This window comes from Dromaius novaehollandiae, chromosome 26, assembly GCF_036370855.1.
Source record: "Dromaius novaehollandiae isolate bDroNov1 chromosome 26, bDroNov1.hap1, whole genome shotgun sequence".
In the NCBI taxonomy this organism is placed as follows: domain Eukaryota; kingdom Metazoa; phylum Chordata; class Aves; order Casuariiformes; family Dromaiidae; genus Dromaius; species Dromaius novaehollandiae.
This window is the reverse complement of record NC_088123.1, coordinates 8581649-8605071: the sequence shown is the minus strand read 5'-3', so window position 1 is coordinate 8605071 and position 23423 is coordinate 8581649. Positions and strand designations below refer to the sequence as shown.

At 51.2% G+C, this 23423-nt stretch overlaps 1 protein-coding gene across 6 annotated transcripts in view; it reads left to right on the top strand.

Annotated features, from left to right (window-relative positions):
- ZMAT4 (zinc finger matrin-type 4) overlaps positions 1-22913 on the top strand; it is an 84100-nt gene extending 61187 nt beyond the window's left edge. For all 6 annotated transcript variants that reach the window (XM_064497719.1, XM_026112239.2, XM_026112237.2 and 3 more), the window contains 3 exons: positions 5613-5840; positions 13527-13623; positions 22460-22913. In XM_064497719.1, the coding sequence (XP_064353789.1) occupies positions 5613-5840; positions 13527-13623; positions 22460-22475 (341 nt within the window). In that variant the 3' untranslated portion in view covers positions 22476-22913. The remainder of the gene's footprint in view (positions 1-5612; positions 5841-13526; positions 13624-22459) is intronic.
- Positions 22914-23423: the final 510 nt, after the last annotated feature.

Genomic DNA, 23423 nt, shown 5'->3' with positions numbered 1-23423 from the left:
GCATTGTGTTTTTATCTAATTTTGTAATCACCTGGATTGGCCTCGCTGAGGCTATAAGCAAGCTGCGCTGTGTGCTCCGTGAGAAGTGGGCTCTTCAGTAGCAATCAGCAGGAAGGAATAACTCAAGCAGCCATCAAGCCTCCCAGGTACTTTGTCGGACGAATCCGAGCCCCAGGAGTATGTTAATAAGCACCTTCTGGCTCTCCAGTAGCTCTCAGGAATTGCCCTTTGGACACAGCATTTTTCTGGGCTTTCTACAGAGTTTCTCAGCGCTTTCCCCCCGGAGCCGTGCCTGCTCCTGCGGGGCTAGCGAGGCGGGGCAGCTGCGGCGCCCGGCAGAGCTTCGCAGGCGGAGGAGTGGGCGAGTGCTGGCGTCGCGCGTGCAGCCCCGGGCGTGCTGGGCACCCCCGGGCAGGAGCATCCTGCCGCCGGCGCTTCCTCGCGGGTCGCCGCCGGCAGCCGATGTGGGAGCGGTGCCAAACGTCCCGGTCGCGGTGCCGGGTTTGCGAGGCGGCTGCGTTGTTTCTGCTGTGAGTCTCATAACGGAGATTACCTACGGGGTTTTGTTCCTCAGCCCGCGGAAGGCCCCTCCTGAGACTCGACTGCACCGTCGTTAAAGCCTTGGTCACTGGAACGACCGTGGACTTCCCAGCCTTAGCTTTGACCCCGGTCGCGGAGGTTGCAGTGCAGGTTGTGGCCGTGGCCTTTGCGCGACTCCCGTAGCTGGACGGTGCTGTTGAGTGCTCCCGGCCCGCGACCCCCCGTCACCTTGCCGGGGCTGCGAGGCGGGGACGTGGCGCTCCCCACGTCACCTTTCGGTGGGATGAGTCGTAGCTTGCTGCTTCTTTGTCCATCTCATTTAAGAAAGTCAGCGTTTAATGTACGGTGTTTTTAATCTGCTCAAAGTAAACGGCCGGCTTGCGGCAGATGCACCTCCAAGGTCAGTTTGTGGCCACCGAGGAGTGCAACCCTTCCCGCGGCCTGGGCCCGGGAGCTGTGCCCATCGGCCTGAGCCCTCTGCGGCCCCGGCTGCGGGAGCGGGGGGCTGCGCGGGGGCATGTGCCGCTCGGCGTTCACGCTCCCGGGGCGAGCACGTCATCGGCAGAGACCGTCCCGCTGGCGTGATGGAGTGTGCACTTCTCACCTGGTCCGGGACAAGGGAAACGCGTGCGTTGTTCGGTCGCACAGAAATCTGGTACCCGATGTGTGTTTCACGTGGCCGAGGAGCAGCTGCTGGTGGTTCAGGAGGCTCGAGCTCACGCGCGCAGCGTGATCAGCCAACATCTGTACGCCAGCAGGGATAGGATCAATCCGTTAGTCTGATCTTTACATGGTAATCCTTCGTACGATTAAGTGCGTTGTATATTTTATTTGGTGTCTCCTTAAGCTCTTTAGAGTAAAGCAATTTTTACCTTGTATGTGGGATCAAAAACAGTGAGAAACTAAAATCTCCACAAACGCTTGAACTCTCATAATCTTTTAATTCAAAAATGCTTAGAATGTTTTGAAACTTCTCCAAATGCTTTTATTTTGGCTGAGATTAAATACGTACAGTTAGCCTAAAAAATGTTTTAGAGGCAATAAGGTAGTAAAAATAAGTATTAATTTTCAGACTGCAGTGTCTGGTTTGCAGTCTAGCACGTATATTTATTCTGCTGCCCTAGGCTGTTGTGAAATTCTGCATTGAGCATTTGCTTAAATAGGGGGTCTGTTTGTGAAGGGAGGAAAGAATTTGTGAAATTCTTTGTACAACCGTCTTTCCAGAAGTTATTTCATTCGCCACAGACATACAGTCGCGTATGTGGAGGGTAGCATCTGTCTAAATTATACAGTAACAAAACGAATTTAGGGGACAAAATGAAGACTAATGAATGCAGTTGAAACTGCAGGGGAAATTCAGAGAGAATTCTTGAGCTGTTTGAAGAGCAGCAGGCTTTTCCAGTAAAAAATGCACTGAAATGCATGCAATGCTTTCACAGAAAGTGAAAAATTTGGAAAATGTCTGCAGCTGGAATTCTGTTCCCGGTCAAGGTCCCTGGAGGCGGCGGCAGCAGCACTGGCTCCGAAACCGTCTGTGCTGTGGGGCTGCACCTCGGCAGAGCAGCTCCTCCGGAAACGCCGGGCCCTGCGGCGTTATCCTGCACGCGCGTCCGTCCCAGGGGAAACGTTTCCCTCAGCTCTGTTGAATTTGTGGAGAACAGGGGCTTCTCCATCATCAGCATGGAAGTTGCACAAATCCCAAGCTTCGAGTAGCATGTGCTGTGCCTGGATCACGCGGTGCAAAACGTTAATCCGTATCGTATCTGGTGCAACTGCAGTTCTATGCTCAGGGAAGAATCACCCCCGTATTCCTGTCGGATAATCCAGGTGCACCTTCGGATCACCTTAAACTGGCGTGTTTGTCACCGCGGCTTCGGGAGGATCGCAGGTCTGTTTTGCAGATGCCTTCTGTGCGCGCTGACGACTGCATCCTGCCTGTGGACAGGCTGCTGTTTAGTATTCTGTGTTTTCTGTCTCATCAGTCCCATAGAAAATTCGGTCTATTCTCAAATTTTTAAGGAGTTAAAACTTTCCATTTTACCATCTCAGTGAAATACTGATCTTTAATTTCTCTGGTGCTTTTAGAAGAGGGAGGAGTGACTTGGCAATAAGGTTTTCACAACAGGAAAGTGATGTCTCATCACCGTAGTAAAATATTTGTGATGCTTCTCTTGCTTCTGCCGTACAAGGTTGACTTGTTCCCTCAAGCGGCTTTGTCACCTCTACTTCTGATGAATCTCTCCAGTCGTTTCCAACCTCTTCTGTCAGCTTGCATCCAGGCATCGGCGTGAGCTGCAAAACGAAGCATTATGGGAAAATAATAGCTGCTGCCTTCGTTTATCAAAGCGCAGGTACCCACAGACCTTGTTTCGGGACGGTGGGAATCGGCGCTTCGGCAGCGGAAGCCTCGCGCGGTCGATCGTGAATCATCTTCTCGGGAAGCGCCGTGGCTGCGGGGCTCACGGCCCTGTCCTGCCCCGAATTTGTCTTTTGAAGAAAACTGTGTTTTTTCAACCCCTTTGTCATGATTCAGTTCCTTTCTCACTCGTGCTGCGTTCCTGGAGGATGGCAATTACGAAAAGTTGGGTGCCGTTTAAATATGGCTGTGAACGAAAAGCTTTGCATGCAGAAATAAGGCAAACATTAGTTCTTTGCCAGAGTGCTAAAGTGTTTCTAACTTTACATTTTGCTTCTTGCAGTAAAGTAAGGCTTTCTCACTTCCCTCCCACAGCGAAAGGGAATGTAAGGCAGACTGTCATGAACTACTTAGCATTTCGAAATAGTTGAAATAGTCAAACTTGCAGCTTTCGTGTTTGTGTTTTAGGATGGAAAAACACGTTTTTAACATTTGATGTTTTGTGAGTGTTTATTAATTTTCTTGTTGCTGCGGAGGGAATGATGATTTTCCCTGTGCTGCAGTAGTTATGCAGTGCATATCAAAAAGATAAACCCACGTTTGTACGGAAGTCAGCTCTCATCTATTTCTCCGCAGGAGGGTTTGGAAGGTGCTGGACGTTTTCGTTAATTGTCAGGTTGGTTCAGCACGCCTCGGGGCTGGCTGGGGCCGCCGAGCGGATCTGAGGCAGGTACGATGGCCGCGAGGACGTCGCGGCCGGGCGAGCGCACCTGGGCTCGTTTGCTGGGTTTTCTCCCTAATTGCCCTGCTTCGTCCCGCGGCTCGGCCCTTGGATACGCCTGCGCGGCTGTTTCTGTTGGCGGCAGCTCGGGGGGGTCGGGTGCGTCTGCGCTGCTGCCGCGTGGGGCTGCGCACAAGGGACCGTCCCGGGCAGCGTCCAGCGCGTTGCGTTTTGGAGCACGCCGCGGGCCGGTCCCTCCCGAGCCCCCGTTGCTGCCCGCCGGCGCGTCCAGGGACGGTTGCTGCTGCCGCTGCGGCCGGGCTCCCGGCTGCCCTCCGCGCGGGCCAGGCTCGCCCGGACCGGCCTCGCGGCCCCCGGCACAGAGCAGGCAGCCTGCAACGGGCGAAGGAGAAGGAAAAGAGCCGTATTTGCCGGCATTTTACCTCCTCTCCACCTAGGCTAGTGACGCGAAGGCGAGGCAGGGGCTCCTCTTGCGGGAGCAAATAAACCCAGACCGAGCGAGTGCACGGTTTGCCAGACATCAGAATGAGGAGGAGGATAAGTGTCTTCAGCAAAAATCAGTTCCGTAATCACTTTATTAACTAATGTCCAAGAGAGGTCGTTTTGTTAATGCTGCTGAGCGCGGGTCAGGTCAGCGGAAACGGCTCAGAAACGTCTTCTCGAGGCGTTTCTCTGCAGAAGGCCGGGAAGGAGGGCGGCGGCATTTCAGAACCAGCAATAACTCAGGCGACGAAAATCTGATACCTCTGCAGTTGTCATCAAAAACAATAGAAGCTTATAAAAGCCTGAAAATGGATAAGGTTGTAAGTAACGCTATACGTGAGATACGGTTTCCTCGAGGAAAGTTAATAGACATCCGTTCCCGCGCAGGTCAGCAGCATATTCGTAGCGATATTAATTCTCCTGAGCCGCGGAGGCGATCGTGGTGGGTCCGGTCACGATTACACGTCTGAAGGGACCCTGGACGTGCTCGCTGCTGCCGCCGGCGGAGCCGGATAGCGAAGTCGCCCCATCACTCTCGGAAGCTCTTGCAAGAGCGAGGAGCCCCTTGATCCGACGAGGAGCCCTCCAGCTCCCTTTCAGAACCGTCAAATTGGCCTATTCTTGTACCGTGCAGCGAGCACGGTTTGTTAATTATTTAGATGGCAGGCATTTCATCTAAAAAAGGAAGACCACATAAAAAGGAATATTTGAATGAGGTGTGGTAATTAAGCGCTAGTCACTGTGTATTTTTACATACCAATGTTACCTAAACTTTGTTTTATTTTAAACTATTTTTCCATGGCTTTGTCATTTATATCGCACAAGATAGAAAAACGGTGGCAAACAAGCTGCTGCTGCATTGTGTAAGGACTAATCACCCATTTTTCTTCTGAAATTATTTGGATCAGGCTTGTGTTCTCAGAGAACCACGTAGCGAATCTGGTGGGAAATGGAGCTAAAAGCAGGTCGTGTGTTGCTAGCACCTGTCACTTCATAACGTGAAGACATTTAAGTGAGGAGACTGGCTACTGAATATCTTTGGCATCTGTGGCAATTTAAAACTATTACAGCTTTCCCTATTCCTTCCGAGATCAAATAAATTGAAAAATAAGAACCCTGAGATAATTATAAGTCTGTCTCCCTATCTCGAGGAGTAGACGGCTTTGCACGTTTTGTTTATTATTCACTGGCAATTTTTCATGAAGTCACAGCTTAAGCGAGAGAACCTGTGCAGGTTTAGTCGTGATAATGATAAGCCAGGTAACGGCAGGGGAACGCAGACAGCTGAGGAGCGGTTTTGTGCTGTCTCTTCATTCTGCTTTTTATGAGGAATGGTAGATTTCCAAGCGGTACCATCCAAAAGACCCAGTGGGACACTAACTGCTGCTAATTACTCCTTGTGTCGAATGTGGGCTCTGCCTCCGGGGCTGGTGTTTTCTCGACAGCGGCACCAGCCTGGAAAAAACCGCCTTCTGCCTGCTTCCTTTGCAGAAACGGCTCTGGGCTCGCTGAAGCAGCCGCCCGCGGCGGGGTCCCCGGTGGTGTCCCCGGCCCATCCCCGGAGGGACTCGGACCGGCACTGCCAGCTCTGCGCCGCCTGGTTCAACAACCCCGTGATGGCACAGCAGCACTACGACGGCAAAAAGCACAAGAAGAACGCGGCCCGGGCCGAGCTGCTGCAGCAGCTGGGCAAGACGCTGGACCTGGGCGAGCTGCGAGGTGAGCGCTGCCCCGTCCCGCCGGCCGGCTCGCAGACGAGCAATAGAAGCGCGTGCCGTGGGGGCACGGACAGCCGTTCCCCCGCTCTCCCGGCAGCGGTGAGCAGCGGTCCCGCACGCCGCGGGGCCCAGGCGTCCGGGGGTGCCCAAGGGGCTGTGTTTCCATTAGCAAAAGGGGCCCGGAGTGTCCCACCCGGGAGACCGGGATGCCGCTTGTGCGGGAGCGCGACCCTGCTTCGGGCCTCTGCGCTCTTCCCGGGAGCTCCCCTTGTGCGCGAGCTTTGGGGATGCGCCCGGCCCTGCCTGCTCCCGCAGCCCCGGGAAACCGGCAGCGTCTCCGGTCCCTCTTTCACCGTCCTGCCTTCAATAGCCGCTTTGCACTGAGAAAGGACTGGCTCCGATCCTTGGCTGGCATAAAATTCCCCGTGTTTATAGAGATGCACTAATTTATACCACCTGAGGATGTGGCATAATACTGAATTCTTAAAAAACCCTCCTTTTTAACACTGAGCTGCAATTACAGGAGAAGAGGTAACGCTCTCCTTTTGAGAGAGTTTTCTCTGTGGTCCCTGATTATAATCCTGTATGCACACAGTATATTTAGCTGAAATGGGCTGAGGAAAGAGTGCAGGTTTGACTTTCAAAGCCCTGTGGGAGAGGATGTCTGCTTTGCCAGCAAGACATCCCATTAACGTTTTAAGGTCTCATTTTTTTCTCGCTAAATGAAATAATTTTCCTTTAAATACTAATGACTATGCAGTAGGCTGTGCGTTTCTTGATCTCCGATAAACCTTGTAATGGTTATCCAGATCCTTCATGTGCTACCTAGGATGAGTCACAATGCCATAAATGATTCATGGGGCTGAGTCACTATCCTCTGTCGAAAATAGGCAGGGAGAAACAACCTGGGACGATGACATGGAAGCGCTTGGCGCTTCGCACTGCGCCGGCCTCAGGAGTGGCCGAGGATGCCACTGACTGTCGATAAATCACTTGCAAAGTGCTTTATCCATTAGTTTGTGCCTGGGAGTGTTGCAATTGGAGGACTTCATGTACTTACCAGTCCATGCTTGTTTTTAAATTTACTGCGGTCTGCAGCTGGATTCGGCGGTGCGGGGAGCCGTCCCGGGCAGGGCAGCCCGCTGACGGTGCTCTGCCACGCGTGCCTCCGCCGCTGGGGCAGGTTCTCCGCTAGAAAACCGCCTTTTCACAGGCCTTATTAGATGGTGTCTGTGCCATACCTTGCCTCGTGCGTGTGGCGGTGAGGCTAGAGCAGGCGTCTACAGACGCAGAAAGCAGATCCCTGTGATAAGTGACGTGGAACGGGATCTCCCGTACGTCTAAGAAAACAGCTTTACCGTGGCGGATAGAAGGGTGTATGTTACTTCAAGAAAAACAGCAGTAGCGACAGATCGGGGATACCCAGCGTTAGCCTGTCACGTGTTGGTCGGTGAAATCTCGCGTTTGACCGTTGCTTTAGACGCCCAGCAGTTCTGGTGCTGGCCCGGACGTGGCAGGGATGGTAGCGGTGATCCCTGCGTTCTGCGCTCGTTTGGCTGCCTCGGTATTCACGGGAACGCAAACTCATCCCCTTCCGTGCTCTCCCAGGTGGCTTATTCCATCACGATTTAAATATTAATTCTGTTTTGACCGCTGCGGGAGCCCAGGGTTTGATGCATTGTGTAAGCCTGGGATGAGCAGTGTCGGTTGAAGTACGACGTTTCAGCAGCCTTTGATGCTCTGATAATGGCTATAATAAAATATTTATCGATAAATATGAGTGTGTATTTGCAGAAATAAGAATAGGGATGTATTTTTGGACGACTGATGTTTGTAGGAACCAAAAAGCATTGATTCTTCTTACCAAGGGTTCATCCTGCAATTTTGAAGTCTTATTTTCTTTTCAGAAATGAGAAAGGGGGAAAAAAAAGAAAGAAAAAAGAAACTTAATAACAGCACCGCTTGGCTGGTCTGTATTAAGCTAAAGCAGACACAAGCGAGCGCTCGGTCGCGGTGTCCCAACGCTCTGGCTGAGCAGAGGGTGCTTCCCGATGCAGCCGTCTCTGCCTGGGCACCAGGTCTCCTGCTGCTCTTCTCCTGGATTTATGCTGTGAGATCTAGTGTTTTTCATCCCTCTTGCAGCTATCGCATAGGTTAAGCCAGGAGAAGAAACAGGCCTCAACAAGACTCGTAGAGAACGTAGCTGGAAAGAGAGAGAAATTACAAGTGTTTCCGTCCTGCAGCACTGCCCTTGCACCCCAGCCACCCCGAGGGGAGTCGTAAAAAGACGAAAATTGGTGAATGTCATAACAAATCGTGAAGTTTGGGATCTTCCGCCCGACAGCTTGCGCCTGCTCAGCACCACCGCGTCGACGCGGCTGCCTCGGCACCGGGGCTCCCGTCCGGCAGCGCCGAGCTCCCGCGGCCGTGTCGTGCTCCGGCGGGTCGCGTCTCTCCGGTCTCGCTTCGCGGCCGGCCTCGCTGCTCGCCGAGCCCGATCTTGCTGCCCTCGGAGGCAGGTGGCCTCTGCGGGGGCAGAGGGACGGCGTTCGTAGGAATTTAGTTAATAACGGGCTCCGCTTGTTGCTAGTGCTGAGCCGAACGGCAAAGTGCTTCTGCTTTGGAAGCTGGTGCGGCGCCTGGAAGTCGGGGCGTCGTTAAGGGGTGCGGCGTGTCCTTCCCTCCCCTTCCTACAAACACCTGGGAACGGAGAAGCGGAGGGAAGGCTTGGCGCACCGGCTGACGTCCAGGAGCAGACCCGCTCCGGCGGTGCCGAGGGTCGGCTCTTGCCTTTCCGCCGGCGCTCGGGTGCCCGCCGGGAAATCCCTGAACTTTCCAGTGATGGAGGCGGATTCGGGACGGGCTTGTGCACCCGGTGCGGGTTAGCTGGGATCCACAGACCGCAGCAACGTGAATTTTCTTCCCGGAGCATTTCGGTCCCTGGGGGACGAGCCATGCACGGGCACGAGGGGACGAGGTCCGAGGGGGTTGCGCTGTGAATCCCTGGGGAGGAGGGGAAGCGGCCTCGGCGGTAAGTCGGAATGGGAACGGCTGCGCAGGGATGTCGCCACCCAAAGCCTTCGTGTCCTCCACAGCCAGGTAGATTGCCGTCGTTGCAGACACCGTCTTGAAAAGCCCAGCAAAGGGCTGAGTTTGATTCCTTCCCAGCTCATAATTTCCCTGTGTGCCCTATAAATATTTTCTTGTTCTGTGCTGTCACTTTTGCTTTGTAAAGAAGAGTTTAACAAGTTCTCCCCCGGAATGTTTTGTAAGGCGTTTTATGCAGAGTGACATTAATGACTTCACTTTTTAATATTTTATTTAATGGGTATAGGAGTGCATTCAATTTTACATTAACACATGTCACCATTCGGGGAGATGCTGACGTGTCGTGAGGATGCAAAAGTAAACGGTAACGTAGGCCGAACCCGGAGTTTCCTGGCACAAACCGTTCGGGTGAGACCCGCCTCGGCGCTGCCGGCCGCCCCCCACGCGGATGCTCGGTCCTGACTCGGGTTGTTCGGGCTTTGGGCGGGTCTTTTATGAAATCACAGTTTTGATCAGGTTGGAAGTCTTTGCGAAGCTGAGTCCGATCAAACATTGGATTTGATAGTTTTGATAGTTTTGATGGTTTTCTGTGGGTCGCACAGTAATTGCTGCCGTTGGTTTCATTCCGTAGTTTTTCTGGAGCGAATTTCATTCCTCCGTGTCTCAGTTCTGCGGACCTGATTTCACACTTTGGATTTTCGATGCGAGTGTCAGTCCCAGAAGGTTGGGTTTGGGCGGAGGGGCCGTGGGGAGGGCTGGGGACGCCCCTCCGGCAGCGCGGGATGCCCCTCCGGCCGCTCTTCCCGGCCGCTCGCTTCTCCGCGGCGGCGGTGGATCCGCTCGCGTTTGCGTCGGTCCGGCACGCGCCGTGCGGGCGGCACGCGTTCCCCGTCGCGGGGTTGCAGGGCCGGGCCGGTGCCGCCGCCGCGCGTTGCAGAGCGCCGCAGCCGAGGGCTGGAGCTCCGTCATTCCCCCTCACGAGCGGCTCCGACGAGCTGCCGGAGAAAATCCGTGTCCCCGGTTAGACGCTGTAATCGCTGGCAGTGTTTCCACCTACACAAGTAATTAAGATTCAATAAGGCTGTGGTTAATGTATGCTGTTAAATTAGCTGCTGAGCATTAGAGCCTTATTACCTTAATTTAAAGCGTTACCAGCCTCTCGCGGCCGCGGTCCTGCTCCCGGGCCGTCCCCGGGCTCGCTCCGCGGAGCAGCACCTGCCCGGGACGTGCTGCGCGTCCGCCGCCGCGGCTGGGGTTAGCAGCCTGTGGGGCCGGCAGGAAACCGCCGTGGAAGTTAAATGAACTAAAAACCCCTGCGTTTTTCAAAATAGGTGGTTTTACTGAGGGTCTTTGGATATAGCTGGGGGGTGATGAGTTGTAGCCCATCCAGTTAATTATAGTAAGCGTCGACTGGTCAAATCTGAGAATGCCACGCATTACACATCCTAAATGAATTATTTAAACAACTTCTGTGAAGAAATAATGCTGTGGGAAGTCAAAAGCAACTGCTACATGGCACATTAAAAATGTCCTTAAAAAGCGCAGCAGCCCGTGGTACGAATTCCACAGCTCTGGTATTTTTAAACCGAGCCCTTCGATTGAGCTTGAAATGCGCTGTTCAGGTCTTCGTGGAAGTGAGTCAGTGCAAAACAGAAACCCGACCGCAGAGGCGCTCTAAAATTTGCAATTTCCTTTTTTTTTTTTTTTTCTTTTAGGAGAATAGGACAGAAATTACTTTAGCATCAATGGTTTACTGTAATGCCACTGTATGTTTAATGTCAGCGATGATAATACAGCCTGTGACACCAAGGGAATTATTAGGAGGTTAAAATACAAAAGAGAGGCGGAGAGAAGAAATCACTCTGCTACACGCAGAGTATTAAGGGAGACGAGAATCGGGGAATTGGAAACACTTAGGCCTGAATTTATATGCTTAATTTATGTCAAGTTTTGCCCATTATAATGGGAGTAAGGACCCGGAGATTGCCATCTCTTTCTCAAGGATGTCCAGAAGGGAAAAAGGCGTTTAATGTACGTTCAGCCCCACTCTGTCTTTTTGGTGAAAGCATGTTAGCTGAGGCACAGCCGCGACTGTGGCTTTCAGAGCTCTGTGCTCGTTTCCCAAGGTGAAAGCGTGATGGAGTTAAGTTGTACGAGCACCGCGGTGAGCAAGGAGCCTCGGTCCCTGCCCGGGGACGCTCGGGGCTGTGCTGACCCGCCGCGTCTGGCTGCCGCGTTTGCTCCGTTTGTGCAACCAGGAGTCGCTTCCGAATTCTCCCCCCAAAAAATACATTTTGAACCCAGCTAATGGCCTGTCTCGTGGCCCAGGTCACTTAGTTATGGAAGGAGAAGGAAAGAAAGAAAAAAAAGAAAAGAAGCAAATTGAATCTGCTGTGCCTGAAAGCTTTTGCGGCTCTGAGAGGACTCCTCTAGCAGTATTACTTTCTTCTGTGATTGCAAAAGTCATTAGGGAATGTTTTAGGTGAAAACCTGTCTAGAAAAGCAAAGTCAGAATATTAGGATGTAAATAATTACTTGATCTGTCATTTGCTAAGCAGGCTCATATCCCCTCCAGGGGAGGGAGGAGTCCACCAGGACGCTAAGAATAAATACCTCAGACGGAGGACCAAAAGTCTCACTTTTCCAGGAAATCTGAACTGACACGAATCAGAAATAACATTGGCCATTTTGGGCAGCCCCTGGACAGCAAACTGTCTTGGGAAAAGGCCTTTTCCCTTTTCCCTCTGATTCTGATTGTCTCCTAGGTTCCTATTTTTGGATTTTCTTTTTTTGGGGGAAGGCAAAGTCTGTATTTCCCTGTACTGCAGAGAACTGAGGATACTCTCAGCCTGGAGTCATTAAATAATAATGCTGGGAAACAAACTATCAGATGAGGAAAAAATTGGTTTCGTATTTGTACAAAACTTTAGGAATAGTTTTTTTGTATCTCTGGGCCTCTCAGGTGACTTTTTCTCAAGCTGCGCTGCAGAGACTGAATTGCTCCGTTTCCTCGCCTCCGAGCTTCCCTGTTCCCTGGGAGCCGCCCAGGACAATTCGCTTTATTCAAAGTTCTGAAATTACCTGGAGCGGAAAGGATGTTCTCAGAAGAAAACCCACAATAATTGTCCCATTCTGAATGCTAGTCTCCAATACAAAACTGAGCTTCAGAAGCAACCAGAAGCTGTTTCAGTTTTTAAATGAGCACTTTTTATGGTATCCGCAAACTGGCTTCTGCCTCCTGCTTTTGTGTTAGGTGCCAGTCAGTTAAATACTGTTTATATGCAGCCCAGTCAGAACCGTCTCCGAAGAAGGCGGCTCGTCTCCGTCACCGCGCTCTCGTTCGCGCTGCGGCTGCCGTCGTCGTCCCGCGGTCTCTGCTCTCCGGCTGTGCCTGCGCGCTCTCGGGTGAGCAGGAACGTCCCGTCCGTGGCGGACGCCTCGGAATCTGCGTCCAAGCTGTAATTTGATCTTAGCTGAACAGACGAAGGACAGGCCGGTTCTGTTCGATTCAGTCCTTCGGCTCGGATGTTTCCAGTGAATGTGCAGGGAGAATGTTTTTGTGACTTTGTGTTTTTGTGACGTAAATCGTTTTGCAGCTTCTGTTTGAGATGTGCATGAATCTGCTTAATTGCCTGGCTTTTGCCCTGCAGCCTGTGCCCAGAGGCAGCTCAGTGAATTAGGGGAGAAATGCTGTTCAATCCGAGCACTTTTCCTGTAGATGAGAAAATTATGTGATGTGTAGGAAATCCCGAGCGTGCCTCTCCGGGGGGAGGTGGGTCTCCGGGGTCCGACGGCTGCTTCTGGGATGCAGCTTTGGCCTTTGGACACGAGAACAGGCCGGGCCGCAGTCGCTGCTTGCGTCGTGCTGGGCGTTTTCCTGGGGTTCGATCCGGTGCTTCTGACGGCCATCGTCTCCTTCCCGCTGCCCGTGGGTGAGGTTTGCACGCGTGACCCGCGTCCTTCGTGGCGGCCGCACCGTCACCAGCACCGTCTGCCCCGCGTCTGCGCGGTGCTGGACGGCTGCACTCGCCTGCTCTGCACGTTGCATCACGACAACGTGAAACGTGGTGTATTGACTGGGAAAATAACCTGTCGCTGTGGCAATCAAATAAACAGTGAAATGGAAAGTAGCAGAGCTGGTGGAGAAATTTGCTGGAAGGAAAAAAAAAAGCCGAAAAACTCCCCAGTTCTGATGGCATTTTCACTCTGAGCCCACTGATGTGTTATTTGTAGTTCGGCGGTGCTCGGTGGGCCGGCAGCCAGAGCAACACCTTCACAAATAGCTGTTTGTTGCTGCACCTGTGAAGGGCTGAAATTAGTAAAGCAGGGGCTGCTTTGCGGTCCGGAGCCGTAGACAGGTACCGCGGCCAACAGTAAATCTGCCAGGCGATTTAGCTCCGGGCTTCCAGCTTTGGGTGCGGCAGCCGTTAACCGCCCCGGGCTTCGCTCGCGCTGCGGAGGAGCTGGGTTTGGAGCAGGTCAGCAGCTGCTGTGTTCAGCAAATCCAGCCGCTCGTTCCAGGAGCTAAATGAGAATTGATCCCTTTGGAAAAAATGTTCCCAAGTGTTCTGGCTTCTAAATGCAATAATGAGAAATTGCCCTGATTTGTGCAATTAACAGCTCTGGGTTTTCTCCGCAGGCCTGAAGCGCAGTTACACTTGTAATATCTGCAACGTCACTCTGAACTCGATAGAGCAGTATCACGCTCATCTGAAGGGCTCCAAACACCAGACCAAGTGAGTACCTCCGTATGTTTCTTGATAGCCCTCGGTCTGTCTGTATCTGTCTAGGTGGGTATGTATAATAACAACACTTCACACACCAATAAGCCTGTCATCCGCGGAGCTCCGAGTGTTTATAAACACAGATATTGGAGGTACCTGCAGGGACAGAAATGCAGGGCTGGATGCCGATTGGTCTCCCGTGTCCCCAGAAGCAGAGTGCTGTTTGCTCTCTGTTGCCGGCAGTCGGGGCTCGCCATCGCGCCCCGCGGGAAGCCGGCTGCGCTTGGCTGCTGGACACGCGCGCTCCTTTCTCGGGTTTCTGCTCGCAGAAGTCGGGTTGTCCCGCAGGCTCCCGGGGGCTGGGGAGTCCTGAACCTGCCGACGTCCCGGGACTGGAGGCCCTTGTTGGGATAGTTAAAAGGAATAGATGTCCTGCTTTCCCGAACATCCTTCGTCTCTCCTGGAGACCCCGCCTCTAAGCATCCCTCCTCTGGGTATCTCCACGCCAGGTTATCTTTCTGAATGTCCCTCTGGGTCTCTGCCCTTTCCTTATCTCCTCTCCCTTAGATCACAGGCCTTCAGGCAGGAGAGCTTCTTCCCTGTGCTCTCCGCAGCGCTGCGTGCGCTTGCAGCCCAGCCCAGCACCCTGCGCCTCGCACGTCTCATCACCCGGCTGAGGACACTGCCGCTCCTCCCCGCTGAAACAGCCTGGGCTTGGGACCCGTCCGAGGACGGTGGGGAAGGGCGTATCCGCCCGTACCCTCCTCGCGCTGGAAGGTGCATCCTGTTTTGGGACGGATAGAGGACAAATGGGCAACAGTGACCCAGCAAGCGGACGAGCTAACAACATCCAGTCTCGGTGCCACGAACGTTCATGGCTAACGATACTGAGTTTGGAGCCGCTTTCATGCGATAAACCTCGGGAGAGACACTGAGAGTATAATGGGATTAGAAGTTTCCAAGTGAAAATGTTTGTGCTGTGATTTAAAGCAATTACCTATTAGCCAACTTTCTGAGACTTGAAGGGAATCTGCTCTGTCAATTAGTACAAATTATTAAAATGAAGTGATAAAGATACATGGTACCAAAGAGTAGATTAATAAACTAATCTCTTTTAATGCACTTACATGTGAGCTCTGGGAACTGTTTCAGGCTGAAGCACTGAGGACTGCCCAGATTCGAAGAGGGATATAAAAGGTGTCATTAATCACTGGAAGATACTTCAGGTAGTTTTAGCAGCAGTCCGGAAGATGAGGCAGGATGATCAAAACCAGCCATAAGTAGTAATGTCTAATTTTGCTTAAGATACCAAAGGACAAACCCAGTCTTTCCCCAGCTGATGTTAGACCTTCAGAGGTTCCCTGCATTATTCACATTAGCTCTCTCCTATTTATTCACTGAGCGTTTGAATGTCTCCCAGATATTACCTGCCTGGACCGGAGCGTGTCGTCACAGTCAGGATCTCAATTAAGAGAGCAGACTGATGGCATCGGGTTCCTTACGGAGGTGTTGTTCTCCCGCCCCGCTTTTTGCCGAGGATGTGTGGCGTCCTGCGGAAGGAAGGGCGTTGGCTGAGTGACCGCTGCCTGATCCGGCAGCACCCGCCAGTCCTGGGGGTCTGCAGGGCAGGGGCTGGGTCGGGCGGTCCAGACGCAGCGGGGCTGTGCCACAAGCGCTCGCGAGCCGTGAGTCCTTCGTCTCCTGCCTCCGCGCCCCTGTTCCCCCTTGGTGCCTCTGGATGATCGTGCGCCCCTGCTCCGCCGGGTGACGTACGTGGCGTGTGGGAGCGGTGCTGGTGCCTGGCACGACGAATTCCCGCTGCTGGGAGACGGAGCTGGCAGTTCCTCCCGTCGGAGACCTGAACGGCGAGCAGCTGCGACGTTCTGCCTGGACACAGAGCTGTAATTTATCCCTCCCTTGCCAGTCTTTCCGAGTTTGCATTATCATTACTGTTGTTGCTGCTGCTGTTATTGCAAAGGACAGAGCAGTTCATTTCAAATCAGAGCAGCCTCGTGGATAGGAAGGAGAGATGGGCAGAAAAGATGCGCTTCTATTTTCAGCATCAGGAGAGGTGCCTGCCTTCGTGGTGTGGTCAGACCTGTTCCCTCACACTCTCTATTTTATGCCCACACCTTCTGCTTTTGTTTTTCAATCACCTGCAATTAGCAGAGGGTCTTCTCCAGCCCTTAGGTGATTCCTGCAGAAAGATAATTCCTTCTGTATCTATTGCTTTCCCAAATGCGTTCTTCTGACTTACTCTGACAAAGATTTCAAAGACTGAGGGTCTTTCTGCTTCATCCCTTTTTCTTCAGCTGCTCCCTAACAGGGAGCGTATTCACTGCAGAGCTCTGGATTTTTTTTCCTTGGCTTGAGCTGAATATCTGAGTAAAAAACCAGCAAGAGTTTAGATGATAATTCACGTTCCTCTATTGCTCCCCGTAGGAGAGAGGAACCTGGACTCCGTAGCTGAGAGTGGGACGGGAGGTCCGGCTGTAGCTCGGGGGGGCCGGGGAGTCCCGGCTTCGCGGCTGCAGAAGGACCCTGCGGTCACCCGAGCTCGCGAGAGTGGCTCTTCCAGACCGGAGACACCCGGGAACCAGAACATTGGCCAGGAAGTCCCAGAATTCAGACAAACCTTGTGCTCAGCAGCGAAGGGCCGTGAGGAAAGACACGGCGGCCGGTGCTGGGAGGACTGGGCCGACGTTCCCTCCCAGCACCTCGGTGCAGCAACGGGGCTAGGAGTCAGCAGTCCGGTTTATGGAGGCTCTGGCATCTCAACCAGTCTCATTCGGATGCCAGCAAGCCAAATGCCGTTATGTCATTTTAGTGTCAAGGCTGGGTGAAATCCGCAGATATTCCCAGAGATTTCTGAGCTCCGAAAAACGTGAGGAAAGCTGATTTCTCTTTCAGCTCAGTAAGGACAAGTCAGCCAGTGCGGGGAGCACCAGGCTGGCTCTCAGACCTGCAGGACTTCCACGGTTCTTTAAGGACCTTCCTCTTTTGCAAATTAATATTCTTATCAGTCTTTCTAAATTTAGTGTCTGATCATTTATTCATAATGATTTAAATCTGGCCCCAAGAGATCTTCATGGGCATTCAGTACAAGAGGAAACAAAGTAATAAATTCATAAGAAAGTATGTTACAAATGTAATAACGGAATGCCAATTAGAGACATTCATCTGACCAATTTCTGTGGGAAATTGCACTGATTATTCTATTTCCTCTATTCACTGTTCATTCTTACACAATTTTCTTTGAGGCTAAGCACCTCGGTGTAAAGCACAGGTCTCGTCAGCTCCCGTAGGAAAGTACAGCAGCACGCGGGACAATAGTGGGCAGCTCGGGCTGGTACAAAACAAAAGCTTTTCCCTCCCGGTAATTAGTATGTAGCAGATTTTGTTCTCCTAGTCTAAAAAAATTTTTGTGGCTGCATTGTCCCCTATGTGGGGCTGATGGAATGAGTTACCGTAATCTCTTGTCCTGGATCAGCTCCGGTTTAAGGGGTCTGTAACAGTCGCCTGCGCTACGAAACGTGGCTGGACCCAGGGATGCAGCTCTGGGGTAAGTCTGGAGCGTGTCTTTAAAGCAGCTCTTTTATTTGTCGCATACACAGAGATGACCTTGTACACGGTGTTTGTACAGAGCCGGCTGCACAGGAGTATGCTTACGATAATAGTAAGTCATAAAAGAATTCAGAGAGGTAACGCGGTACATACAGCCCAGGCTCCTGACTATAGAAACTGCTGCAGACAAAGAGGACGAAATCATCATTGCTATTGCTGTAAATCAATACCTTGTGAAAAGGTATTCTGAATGCTTTCGTGTGCCAGTGACTAAAGATAGGTGCCCTCAGCTGACCCTTGCTTCCAACGCAGAGGAATATACGGAGAAGCAGAAACACGACAGACTTTGGCAGAGCTGCATCTCGGCTTTTGTAGCCTGCTTTCTACAAGTGATTCTCTCTTCCATGCATGGGAAGTTCATTCTGAAATCCAGACGTGATGCTTCTACGCGAGTTTCCACTGCCGTTTTGTTCCTAGGCCTGGAAGCGTCAGGTTATCGAGGTTTAGCGCTCGGAGCAAGGCTCGGTCCCCGCAGGAGCTTGGCTCTCCCAAGCGTGGGGTGAGGCACGTGGGCTCTGCGTCTGCGTGCCAAGTGAGCAGCGTGCCTCTTGCAGCCCTCTTGCATACCTTGGCTGGTTACACCTTTTTGCTGGTTAGTGTCAAGACCGTCCTCTTCCTAATAGTTTGGTTTGAGGCTAGTGGATTGCAGTTTCCAAGGCAACAAAACATTTTAGGTAGCTGTCATAGTTAATGTAATAAAAAAAGAGATTTGTAAAGGAGAGAGATTTCTTTTGGGGACAGGTTAACAGGGAAAGGTGATCACAGGCTGGAAGCTGGTGGCGTCCAGAAAATGCCTGGCAGAGGCATCTTCTGAAAAGCTGCTTTAGCAGGGAAGAAATTATATGAGGAATGAGTCAAGTAATAGATATTTATTATAGTTCTTGAGAGCTCTCCAGAGGGTAACACACAGCCAAGCCATGCCAGAGTGTGCTTTAAATAACCCGCTATCTAGCAGCCCTTGAGCTACTGCTTAGCAGACCACGTTATTTGGACCTTGCATCACTTCTCAGCGGGGGTGCTGGTGGCTCTGGAGCCCTGTTAGCAAAACAGCTACCCTGACCCTTTCTTCCTCCGGTAGTATCTGTAGGGGAGAACTTAGCTGTTTGTTTACTGGAATTTCAAGGTCTTGTTTGAATGCTTCCTACTGAATTTGTTTGACCAAAAGGTGGGGAAATGGAAAAAAAAAATAGCTGGAAGTGCCTTGGCTGGTATCCTGGTGTTGAATAAAAGATGTAGAGGGAGGTAGCTGGTATTGAGCTAGTTCTTATCCCCCTGGACAATGAATATGCAAAGCAAGATAATGTCTGCTAGCTACCATTGTTTTCTCCAGGGTGCAGATATTTTAAGCTGTATATTTGAAAGTGAAGGAAAAATATGCATCTTTTTTTTTCTTATCTTTTAATAAACTCAGGAATTTGGGGTTAGAATCAGATACGAAGTATATTTCTGATAAGGTATCACAAATCTGGCATCTGTTCTGTTTACATCAAGGTTGGGCAGCGTTCCTCGTGGCTTTGGTGGGAATTAGGCATTCACCCAGAGCAGCCGAGCAAGGGCTGCTTTTTAAACGTCTTATAAAAGCGGATCTCCGGTTCGTGGCTCCGAGGCGAGCCCGCGCCCGCCGAGTGCCCACGCGGTGCACATGCACGCACAGAAGCAGGTTTGAGCGTGGCTGGACTCTGGAACATCTGCAGCGGGGAGGAGCACGAAACCTTTAATTAGGGATTTACGAACTGTGTAGAGATGATTGAGTCATTGTTTGACTTGCTTTCCAGAAATAGATGCGTGGGTTTTTTTAATTCCCCGCCGAGTAAGCAGCAACGGCGCAGGACGACAAGCGGGGCGCGGGGCGGTGCGGGCGCCCGTTGTCGCTGGACCGTGGTCAGCAGAGGCAGCCCGGTTTCTATGGGGACCAACGGCAACCGAAAACACGGCTTGCGAGGAGCAGCAGGAATGAGGTCACGCTATCTCCGAAATATTGGAGGAGAATCACATGCCGGCCTTGCTCTTTGCTGCTTACAATGGGCTGAAAGAAACAAAACTCTTCTCTCTTTTCAGGTTTATGTAAACTGGAAAGATCTGCTAAAAATAATTTTTCAATAAATAACAGAGAATTAAAGTCCTGGGTAGGCAAGAAAGATGACAGAACATTCAGCTCCTGGGGTCAAAGAAATACTAGTACAGAATATTAACTTAGGGCTTTCTAAAAAGCGCTTCTCTTTTTCGTTAGCATGCATGCGCAGTGGGACTGGGGAAAGTGTGCTATGTTCATTGCTGTATCCAGGCGAAAATAGCCGTGTTTGGGGGAAATGAATCGCAGGGCCCAGTTCCAGGTTTGAAGCAGTTCCTCGGGGGGTTGCAAATGAAAGGACGGAAGATCCTGTTGGCGAGGATACCGGAGCCCAGATCCACGTTTGATGCAAGTGCCGTGTCTGCATTGGTTGCAAATCTATCAAATGCTGTAATAAAGTGCAGAGTACCGAGAGCTTTGAGTTATCCTCTGCCATTCTGGTTGTCAGCGATTGGAGGCTGAGATCCAGCCCTAGTAATTAAGAGTCTTATGATATGGGGATAATGATTCCAGCTTCCATAAAGAAGAATTTTATCTTCTGGCCTTTATTTTGTCTCTTTGATCAGCCAGACCTCTCTGCCATATCTGGAGCTTGCAAATGCATTCTAGGGTTTTATAACCACTCATTTACACATTCATAGATGCTAATACAGGCCCAGGTTTCCCTTTCAAATTCATGCTTTCTGATTAATTTTAGGATTTTTGCAGAGATGGGACCTGATCCTGTAGCTATTGCTCTGGTAAAACAGTTCAGTGGGAGTCTGAACGTACCAGGGGAGTGCAGTACGCAGTCTGAATGAGTGCCTGGGGACTGCAAATAATCATTTTTACTTTGGAAGGTGTGTTCGGAAGATCTTTCTTCATGGCCCTTCATGTAGTCGTTGGGTTGCATCCCGTTACAGCCCCGATGATTAATGGCCTGCTGAGGAGCAAGTGACAGCAGGCTTGGTGCCCGTGAGGGCTTTTTTTTTCCCCCCCGATTGAGAACACAGATGTCTAGTTGGAATAGGGTATTTATTAACATAAGCTGCTTTGCTGTTCCGAAATCGGAGCTAATCAAAATATTGTAAATTTTGTGCCTAGAGAAATGTCACTCTTCACCATGATTGTGTTTCCATTTTTTTTTCCAGTCTATTTAAGAAAGTGTAAACAAATATTTGCAGCCTGTTGTGGCTGAAACATGTTCTTAGTTGTGGGGTTTGTCATAGCAAACGTGCACTTAGAAGCTGAGAAATGAATGAAGCAGCATCGCGCCCTCTCTCCTGCTCCGGGGTCGCCGGGCTCTGCTGTGGAAGGTCCTCGGCGTTAACCGCACGGTCGCCAAAGCCGGGGCGGGGGCTCGGCTGGTCCCGCGGGTGCCGCGAGGTGGAAGGTGGCCCAGGGTCCGGGGCGCTCCTCGGAGGAGGGGACCCGTTAGCCATCTCCTGCCAAGAACTCACCTGCCTTGCTTCTCCACCAGGGCGGAAAGCAGCTTTCTCGCGGCTTCCCTGGGACGAGCAAACGGGTCGCGCGCAGGCTGCCTCGGCGGTTCTGCACCGGGACCCGCTGCCCCCGTTGCCCTGGCTTTCCCCGTCCCAGCAGCGTCCGGAGATGGTGGTTAGGAGCCCGTCGTGCCACGTGCTGCGGGGGCAGGACCACGCTGCCCCTGCTCTGAGGGGTCTGCAGTTCTATTGCATGCCAAAAAGCAAGAAATAGGATTAAAAGGAGGCCTGGAGGTTCCTGTCCTGAGCTCCTTCATGTTGGATCTTATGCAAAAAAGTTATTTCTCTGTGCCCCGGGCTCGGTCCCCCTCCCGTGCGCCCTGGCAGCCCGGGGCCCGGCGCCCTGGGCCCAGCTCCCGCCGCGCGGGTCGAGGCGGCCGGTTCTCGGGATGGGACCGTCCCGTCTGCTCCCCGGTCTGAAAGGCACGTTATTTCTGAACGCTTCCTTGCAGTCACTAAATTGGAGTTATATTCTTAGACGTATGATCTTTTAATCATCATTTACTTGTTTTTATTTTGTTTTACAAGTAAGTTCTATTCCTGCAGAATCCATACAATAAACCAAGTTTATTTTCCAAGAATGGACACGTTCTTTGATATAAGGTTTCCATTAAGTTTCAGGAAAATATTTTAAGTACTTGAGTTGTACCTTGTACCTGCCTCACATTGAAACAATCTTTTTCTTCTCTTGATGCCTGCAACTTTTATTGGTAGCAATGACATTTTCCATGTGCTTTCTGTGAGATACTGACTGCTGCCTAAAGTATGAAGAAGCCTTTAGAGTGATGATAACTCCAGAAGATGGATAGTTATAAAAGGTAGATGGGATTGAAAGGCATTTTAATTTGTCATTATTTCAGTGGTTCCAGACAGCAGCTGAATAATTACACTGTCTATAAAGACCGAGTGTGTAATACTTTCTCTCATTATAGGATTAAATTGTCTCCCTTCCCTTTTAATGTAGGTGAAAATAAAGGTACCTCTGATATCTTCTGTTTTGATCATAATTTGAAAGCTGCCAAAAGGCTGGTGCATCTTTGGTTTGTGTCTGGATGTGGATTAATTATTTTAACGTAAAGCGTAAACATTAGCCCAGTTTCTCAGAGTATAAATCTGAGATCATCTATGCTTGCTGAATGAGAAATTCCTCATTTGCCAATAATTGCATTTGGGTCATTTTTAAAATAAGCAAGTTTTGCAGGGTTTGCTAGTCTCTTTTAACCAAGTTTAAATTGAGGACCTAAAGAAAATACGCTTTTTTTCCCAAACCATTACAGCAATTTTCTATCATAAAATTCAAAACTGTGCTTAAAATTGAGGTTATATTTCAGATAGAAATTTTAGTTGCATATTTTCTTGGAATGGGAGTGTCCCCATTGTTCACACAAAACTTTTTAGTTGTTAAAAAGTTGCATGTTCTCCCCAGTGTCACTTTGCCCAGAATCAGCCTCCGCCTGCCAGATCTTGTGACAGCTTTGGCTGCTAAAAGGGGGGGTGTGGGGAGTCCACGCGGTCTGCCGGGAGGAAAGGACGCGCCATGTCCCGGCAGCCGCCGCGGTGAGGGGTGAAACAGAGATGCCTAGACGGAAACTTCAGGAGGTGCAAAGAAACCGAGCTCAAAACTGGAAAGGGCAAGGAAGAAACTTACTGCTGCTTCTTTTCTGTGTTGCAGCCTGAAAAATCAGTAGTAATTCACCAGTCCAAAAAAGGAAAACTACCAAGACGTCTTCTGCGGAGAGGAACTGCTTAGCAAGAAGGAAGGATCCTTTCTTGGACAATGAGCGTTTCCTGTGTGGATTCGTTAATTAACATGTAACTAACCTTCGCTTTGGACAAATACATGGATTTTTCTTTTTTTAATTTTGTGGTGAGTTAAGATATTTGGATGGATTTTTTTACCCTTTCAAGATAATATTTATTCAGCACAGAGTCTAAATATGATAACTATCCCGTAAAAGCAGCATTTAACCGTCACGCAACCTCAGAGACAGCGGGAACAGAGTATTTTACTTTTTCATATTTATTCTTAGATTTCTTCCAGGAGTATAGAATTATTCTATTACATTATCGATGACAGTGATGTAATCAAGTCTCCAAGCAGAAATAAACGTGATTTCTTCACCTTCTCCAGCATGGTTTGTGTCAACAGCAAAACCAGAGAACCGGGGATGTGCGATGGACGGATTCCTTCCTGCCCCCCTTCCGACGAGGAGACGGTTCGCTGAGCGACGGGAGGTGAAAAGGGGCGAAATCCTCCGCCGGCAGCGGGACGGGCCGCGGCGGCTCGGGACCGCGCGGGGCGGGGGGGGGCGGGGGGGGGCAGCGCGGCGCTGCCGTCGGGGCCGTCGGGAGAAGAGCCGCGAGTTTGTGCGGGGAGGCAGCCGGGCGGCGGCGGTTCGGAGCTCAGCTGGGGGAAGGGGCTCGCTCCCCCGTGGCTGGGGGGCGAGGGGCCCGCTGGCAGTGAAGGAGCTTGCAACGGCTCCGCTGTTCTGCTGCAATCAGCAGAAGGAAAAACAGTTTCGTACCTAGCCCACCCCAATTCCAAGAGCCAAATAAATACGGTCCGGTTTTAAGTGGGCACCGCAAGCGATGCAAAGCAAAGCTCGCTGGGCCCCGTGTTGCACAGGCTTGGTCAG